General features: G+C 46.1%; 1 protein-coding gene across 1 annotated transcript; it reads left to right on the forward strand.

The window, feature by feature from the left end:
* The first annotated feature begins 7,102 nt into the window (after positions 1-7,102).
* LOC136464189 (ADP-ribosylation factor 1-like) lies at positions 7,103-8,077 on the forward strand. The gene is made up of 5 exons (XM_066463150.1): positions 7,103-7,261; positions 7,362-7,432; positions 7,536-7,655; positions 7,759-7,886; positions 7,967-8,077. The coding sequence occupies exons 1-5, from the start codon at positions 7,123-7,125 to the stop codon at positions 8,043-8,045; spliced, it is 537 nt and encodes a 178-aa protein (XP_066319247.1). The 5' UTR covers positions 7,103-7,122; the 3' UTR covers positions 8,046-8,077.
* Positions 8,078-8,373: the final 296 nt, after the last annotated feature.

Genomic DNA, 8,373 nt, shown 5'->3' on the forward strand with positions numbered 1-8,373 from the left:
ACCTCAGTTCTCAAGCCATCGCTTGCCCTTCACCTTTGCTTAGTCCCTCGAAGCCCTTTCCTTGCTATCTTCACCTTATCAAGCCATACTCAAGTCACATCATATTAAGTATCCACTAAAAAACCATTTCTTCAAAATTATGATCCTTGCTTGAATATCTTCTAGATATGAATGTTGAGATCAATCAAGCTTTAGTTTGATTCACATAAAGACATATATGAATCAACATCAATATGGTCAAGCCAATTCATGATTCATTATGTCATCTTCATTTTGGCTTGACACTCCTAATACTCACTTCAATATCTATCTTCATACTTTTAGCTTGATCAAGTCAATGCAAAGTGATTTTTCAAATCTTTATCCATACAAGTAAACCAATGTAAAGAACATCTTATATCTATTATACATTGTCTCCTTTGTCATTTCACCTTTGCTTAACATTTCCTCACTTATACACTCTTGATTCATTCTTCAATCCTTGATCAAAGCTAATCCACTATCAAATTTTTCTTGTTCATGCAAAGCAAGCCATTATTGAGATCAATCCAAAATCATCAACTTATGTCTCTTTTAACATTTGCCAAATATGCTTGCTTTCTCATGATACTATGATATTCCTCAACATAGAAGCCATTTCATCAACTCCATTTGTATTATTGTCTTTCTCTTGAACTATATTGTTTCCATGATCTTACAACACAACAATACACAGCTTTGGCCTTGATTTGAACATTATGTGGAATATCATCAAGTTTTCCTTCTTGTTGAACCTATATACACTTCTCATTCCACAATCCACAAGTGTATACAATAAACTCAATTTTCTGTTCAACACTTAGCAAACTTGTTAGACCTTTAATGGTGTTGTCATTCAATTCATCAAATCCCACTAAAGGGCTAGATGCACTTACAATCCCCCCCTTTTTGGTGATTGATGACAACACAATTAAAGCTTATAAGAGGATGATAAATAATAAGATTTTGAATCTATGATATAGTGAGCTCCCCCTAAATGTGTGCATTGAAAGGAATTCAAATTTTGGCCTCAAATACCAAATGCACATATTCAAGATAAAGTGTGGGAACTCTCCTATATCTTAGCATCCATGGGGTGCAAGGAGTCATCATGATAAACGTGATGCTTATGGCAGTTCATGCACTCAAAAAATTTCTGAAGCAGTCATGTGTGGCACTTTCGCGAGTGAGAGCGGCACTGCCGCACAGTGACAGTCAGAGAAAATAAACAACACATCATTCAAGGCATGAACATCACACACTAGAATATATGGTTCTTATCAAAAGCATCAATTTAAACTATCCTTGCACACACCACACAATAAAAATTGAAAAAAATCTTATATGCCTTTCTTTTACCCCTTTAAATCCTCATATCAATATCTTTCCCTTACACTCTCTCCGAATATTTCTCCCCCTTTGGCATTAATCTCCAAAAAGGATCTCTCCACCAAAAGGAGGAAATAATGATAGACAAGTGAGAGCAAGAGGTAGGTAAAAGTTCTGCATATAGGATTTCTCTCCTGAGTTTTCTGCCAAACAAAGTATGCATCATGTTAAGTCAAGATTCTTGAGTAGTCAGCATATTTGGCTCATACCTCACTTAGATGACACTTTTAACATGAGATTGACTCATGCCATCACCATAAGAGATCAACCAAATATCTAAATAATTCTCTAATCGTCACCACAAGAACAAACTCATGGTGTGACTTAAAATATTGCATACACATGCACACACAAGCATATAAGGGCCTAGATGCACAAAAGTAGTATAAGAGTTCATGGAGCGATATACCTTTGTTCTAAACCTCATAATCTCCACTGTGATCATGATACTTTGAATTTAGTGCTTTGAGGGGCTTGGCATAATGCAAAAAGATTTCATTTGTGCCCATCTCTTTCAATCATGACCTTCATGAAGATTTCACAAACTTGTGCTTGATCTGGTTTGAAATTCCATTGCTAGCTCTTCTTGTCATTTTGAGATACCAACTGAAGATATATTTCTTGATATACCGAATTGAAAGATTATCCACTAATACCAATTGAAATATGATCTTCACAGTTTTGACACCACTTGAAGGAGAGTCTTCACAAGTTGATACCAATTGGAATGGATTCTTGTATCTCATAATGTCACCTAGGGAATGCTCATAAAGACAAGAGATAGCATTAAATTTCACAAGCTAGAGTTTCACAACTAGTGATCATTTTGGATGTGGAAGGCATGTAGATCACTAATTGCAAATAGAGTCGTTGCTCCAAAGATTCCCTTTTCTACGAGGGCACCAGACACAATGGTGCCCCTCCCAACAGTCAAATTCCAACGGTGGTCACCGAACAGGGGTGATGGTGGCACCGCCCTAGGGGTGGTGGTGACCACCCAGGTCAACCCCTTAGTTTCCCTCCTCTCTAGGAAAAAGCGGGGTGCACCGCCCTCCCTATGGCGGTGACCAGGGCGGTGACCAGCCGGCTTCACCAGCCTCTAAAAAATGGGGCAGTGCCCTGATGGTGCACTAGACACCCCCTGGTGGTGCCACCGCCCTGCCCATGGCGGTTCACATTGGTCACGGCGGTGCTCACCCTCTCTCTACTACTCTGGACCAAGGCCAAGTGGGCACTGTCCTAGGAGGGGTGGTGCACCGGATAGGGCACGGCAGTGCCCCCCAGGGCAGCACCTTATCCTGGTTTTGTCTCCTTTCTCCACCTTTGCCAACACCTTTGCAAATGTGCTAACACTCCAAGTGACAAACCACCTTGTGCATGTGTGTTAGCTTTTCACAAACATTTCCCAAAGGATTAGTCACTTCTTTCACCACGCCACTTGATCCTAACACGTATGCAAAGTTAGATCACTCAAGTGGCACTAGATGACCGATATGCAAACAAGTTTGCTCCTCTTGATAGTACGGCCATCTATCCTAAATCCGGTCATAAACTTCTCTACACACCTATGACCAGTAAAATAAAATGCTCTATAGGTTATACCTTTGCTTTGCGTATTCCATTCTATTCTATCTCCTCCATCGTTGATGCAACACATGCACCAACCATATCACAAATGATATGATCCACTTCATATCATCACATGACCTTGTTGGTTCATCGATCTTGACCTCACTTGCTTTTCACTATTGCCTTCATCCATCGGCGGCAAGTCTTGCTCAAGCTTCACCGCCACGTGGTCCATCGCTCCAAAGCCTCCAACTTACCCTTCACGATTGTAATCAGTCCATCAAGCCAAATCTTGTGTTGATCTTCTCCACCTTAGTCACATGACTCAATGCCATGTCTCATATGCAATGAGCTCCTTCATCACATGTGTGAGCCTTGCAACATATCCAAGCCATTTCACCTCCATGGCATAGGTTGCTCACACATGATATACTTGTGGACTAATCACCTGTGTATCTCAATCAAACACATATTAGTTCACCTAAGGTTATCACTCAATTACCAAAACCAAATAAGGACCTTTTAGTGGACATGGCGGCGGCATGTCCTCGCACTTTGCTAGGGAGCAGCGCCGGGGGGGCTATGGGCATGGCGCCAGTCTCTGCGCATAGTCGGACGTCTCTATGGTGGGCCCTCACCCCCGGGAACGCTGACCTACAGTGACAGCGACAGAGTGGCTAGATCTCTGCGGTCGAGGCTGTAGTCAAGGCTGCGCACGAGCGGGTCTGACACCTTGGGCTTCGCCACCGGCCATCATCCTGATGGTCGTGTGTTCTCAGCCTCTAGCACGGAGGAGACGCTCTTCCTATGCTTCCGCGTGGGCCTGCGACGCGCTGTCGGTGAGGACAGCGATGAGACCCACAGCGCGTGGGACATCTTGTAGGACTCCCCATGGAACGACACGGAGAGGCTCCGCAACGTGGTCGCAGTGGCGGATGCTGCCGCGTCCATGGCCGTCGCCACCGCCGACATGGTGGTGGGCGACATGGAGTGTTGCGGTGGAGGAGTAGACACCCGGGTGCATTGCACGGAGTAGGCGCTTCACCTATGACTTCGAGGCCACCACCGGCTTCAAGACGTAGACGTGCACCAACGAGGAGCGTTCGGTGCTATGCATCACCAACCGCCGTAACTTCGTCCATGTCACTGGAGTGGCTGCCTGTGGGTCTGGGCTGACGCGCGCCCTCATGGGCTATAGCTGTGCCCTATCCCCACCCTGGCTCACGTGCGGGCAAGGTAAGGCAGTGTCATGTAGCTCTAGGTTCGGCTGCCTTCTGCAAGGTGATGGCCAACCGGCTCACCATTGCCATCCTCATAGTTCCGAGATGAGGGCTACAATTCATGGGTATGAAGAGTTCAGGCGAAAGTCGTGCACAACCTGACTATGCGATCGACGATGACATCATCCGATGCCATTTGCCTCCTTGGAGGCGTCGATGTAGGCTCCCCACCCTATAACTATAGCACATAGCTATCCTCCTGGTGAAAACCTAGCTCTGGTTACCTGGAGCCGGTGGCGGCGGTGTCAACAACATCGTGTCCCTCTTGAGGGCGCCACCGTGGAGGGGCCAGCTCAGAACCCCCCCCATGTCCTCCTTGCAGGGCTCTGGTTGTCGATGGTGGCGTCTGTGGATGTCACTTTCCTTCTTGAAGGCATCGACACAAGCACACCTTCCCCCATATGCGCCCGACATGTCCTTGTGTTCTCCCTAGTTGCTCTCCCGTCCCTATTCTGTTATCGATCTGGCTACCCTCCTACCCCTTGGCTTATGCACACACCACTTGCTGTCAGGTGCTCGCCAACAATGCCTTGGTCTGCTGTCCTTTAAATCTCTTGAGTGCTTCACCTCATCATATGCTGGGTTGCGAGGACCTTGATCTCCTCCTCTGGATCTCCTTGTTCTCCCCCTGACGTTCCTCCCCCTTTAAGGCTTCCTTCCCCCAAATGGCATTGGTGGACGTCGGTTGGAGCCCAGATGCACTCATAGGCGATGCGTCTCACGGCTGTCATCTGTGGGCTTTGACTCAATGCCTTACAGCCTCCTAGCTATCGTCTATTGGATCCCACTCAATGCCTTACAGCTGCATATTGTTTAGAGTTCTTCGGAGTCCGTCATTGATGGTGGCACTTGTTAGGAAGTAGTGTTTGCATTCGCTTCGGTTAGTAGGTTGAGCTGGTAGCTAAATCATGTTGTTGGTGGTGGTGTTGGTGTTGATGTCATTGTCCTCTCCCTCCCCCCTTCTTGTACCCTGTTGGACCTTTCAAGGGTCACCCATTGTACTTTGGAGGGCTCCGGCCCCTTCCACCCACCGGCTTTGCCGACATCTGTGGAATGAAATCAGGAGGGGATTGGTTTGATCCCCCCGTAGTTGACCTCAAATTTTTTTATAAAATCTGACTTTTCCCTAATCAAAATATAAAGCCATGTTTGCAAAATGAAAAAAATCAAGGTGTGGCCAAACAAACACTACACTAAGTACAAGACACAATGAACGATCCAATTAGAATGAGTCAGAATTACCGAGCCACATATTAAGGATAAAGTGCCATATTAATAACCATTGTAACCTAGTGGCATCAAAATGGCACAACTAAGTATTAGAAAAATCAAATTCCAATTGCAAACTGTGTATCAAGTTTTAGCCAAGCTTTGTGTTACATAATATTTATGAATACAAGATGAAAATTAAGACTCGCCATAGACTTCTCTGGAATAAGATTTTTTGAACGAAAACTTCTCTAGGATAAGATGAATATAGGAGTATCATCTATAAGAGTGTGCTTGGCTTCTTAGCTGGGTATTATATTGCCTTGCCCAGCCAAGATAGCAAGCATGTTACCCATTTAGATGCCAAACAAGATTTTCTTGAAACCTGTGTGGGCCAGATTTAGGCATTACTTGCTTTACTAGCATGAACAACCCAAATCGGGTCGACCTCGCTGGCAAGGCAAGCTTGCCCACACAAGGGCAGCTATCAATCATGTCCTTGCTTTCTCTCATGTGTATACACTACATCTGTCCAAAAAGATTGCAATTATAGTTTTGTCCTAAGTTAAAATATCGTAAGTTTGACTAGACTTATATTCAAAAAATCAATATTTATGACACCAGATATGTTTAGTACGAAAATATATTCCATGACAATCGTTAATATGCTGGGAGGTCGGCTAGGAGGACTGAACTTTGAGCGGTGGTGCAGAACTGAATGATGTAAACTGTCTTTGGTCTTGGTCAGGCTAAGACTGGGGTTTACTCCCTATAAATCTAAAATATATACATTTCATGATGAATCAAATTATGCGGGTATCATAAATATTGGTGCTTCTTGTATATATAAAGCTGTCAATCAATCTTATAAGATTGGTTTGACATAGGACAAAAGTCACAAAACTAACAGAGGTTCCTGCAAGTTTACATTTAAAATATGGCACATAACTTAAGGAATCAAGTCATTTTATAGAGAAGCGTTTTTGCGTACCAAGGAGCATGTACGGATCCGTGAAGGGCAGACGCGGCAGAGACGCACGCCAGCAGCTGGCGACGGCAATTCGCCCACGAAGCGGAGATGGTTCGCTTCAACGTCGAACGCGTGACGGGAGAAGGCGGCTCGGCGATCAGCGCCGTAGTGCCTGAGCCTGAGGGACCTCCGGGCTAGTGGCTGGTGGTCAAGTCAGGCAGGAGCACGGCGGCTCGCCGCGGTGTTGAACGCCGCCGTTCGCCGATGCGCTCGACAGGGAAAACTCTGGAGGACGTGGGGGTACTAGTGCTCGTGGGCTAGGAAACAGCGACATTGCTAGTGCGGGATGCGCCGAAGTTTGGGCTCCTGAGGGGAAAAGAAGCCCACCATGGCACGAACCCACAGGCCACAACTCTGGAGTCTCGAGACGTGGCGAACTACTGTGTAGTCTACGGCGACGACTTCTCTCGCTGCTCAAGCACATGACGAGGATAACGAAGATCGTGGGTGGTCAACTTAAGTGGTTCGCTTAGGACTGAAGTAGCTGGCAGCTGGCAGGCTGAGACTTGACCAAAGAACTCTCCCTGTCCATTCTAGGAGTATATAAGATTCTCGAGCCTGCTCGCCACAATTCCAATCATCTTCCTGCTTCCCTTTCCCTCGGCTGCCGAACCGAACTGATCCAGCATGGGGTTGGCGATGGGGAGGCTTCTTGGGTGGAAGCAGGAGGCGCAGATCGTGCTGCTGGGCCTCGCCGGCGCTGGCAAGACAGCCATCCTGCACAAGCTCAAGCTCGGCCATGTCGTCAACACCGGACCAACGATTGGTAAACACGCATGCTACTGTCCAAGTGTCCATACCAGCTCAAGTCAAGCTGTTGCTTCAAGCCTTCAACAAAAATATGCTAATAATATGCTATTGTGTAGAGTTCAACGCCGAGACTCTTGAATACAATGGCATCAGCTTCAGGGTTTGGGACGTGGGTGGTCAAGTCAAGGTGAGGTAGCTTCATGCAGCTGCATTATTCTTGCATTCCGTATGTATGTGCAATACAGGCTGTGGCACTCTGAATCTCTGATTACTTTCATTTTGATCTGCAGCTCCGAGGCTTGCTAAGGCACTACCTCTATGGCGCCCAGGGCGTGATATTCGTCGTCGACAGCAGCGACCGGGAGTGGATTCTTCAAGCCCAAGATCTGCTGAACATGATTCTGAACGAGGTAGGTAGGTAGCCAGATACTGCTGCTGCACAACACCAGGTTTCAGTAGCTAGGCCTAGGGGACTCATGGTTTGTTTCTGAATCTGAATTGAACTAATGTCAGGAGGAGTTCAAGGTTAGGGATCCCGCGTTGCTTGTGTTTGCAACCAAGCAGGACCGTCCGAATGCCATGAACGCAGCAGAGGTAGCGGACAAGTTTGGGCTTCAGTCACTGCTTTGCAACCGTAGATGGTATGTGCCTACATGAGGTTTCTATCTCTCGACGACTCGACTCTAGAAATTGATCATCCAAATTGCTTCTGCTTCTGCAGGCACATTCAAAGTTGTTGTGCAATCTCAGGAGAAGGCCTCCACGAGGGGATGGATTGGCTCTGGACCAACATACAATAGGACCAAAGGCACCAAGTTTAGCCTCCTAAAATCGTTACAATAGGAGTATATATAGGACCAAGATTCCTCCTTTCTCTCTTCACCATTCACAAAAGACTACAGTGCAAAAGGGGGCATGCTGTTTACGTTTTTGCTGTTTACTACAGGAGATTGATTGCTGTATATGGCTAGTTCGCAGTGTGATGTAAGATCATCAGATCAGACGCGGCACAACACAAACATCCAGTAATAAGGGTCAAAAAAAAGGTAGCATCTTGCCTGATAGAGCTGTGTGTGTTCTTCTTACAACAGAGGAATGACCTGCACGGTGCTTCGTATAGTTGTTCCG

Source organism: Miscanthus floridulus, chromosome 7, assembly GCF_019320115.1.
Source record: "Miscanthus floridulus cultivar M001 chromosome 7, ASM1932011v1, whole genome shotgun sequence".
NCBI classification, from domain to species: domain Eukaryota; kingdom Viridiplantae; phylum Streptophyta; class Magnoliopsida; order Poales; family Poaceae; genus Miscanthus; species Miscanthus floridulus.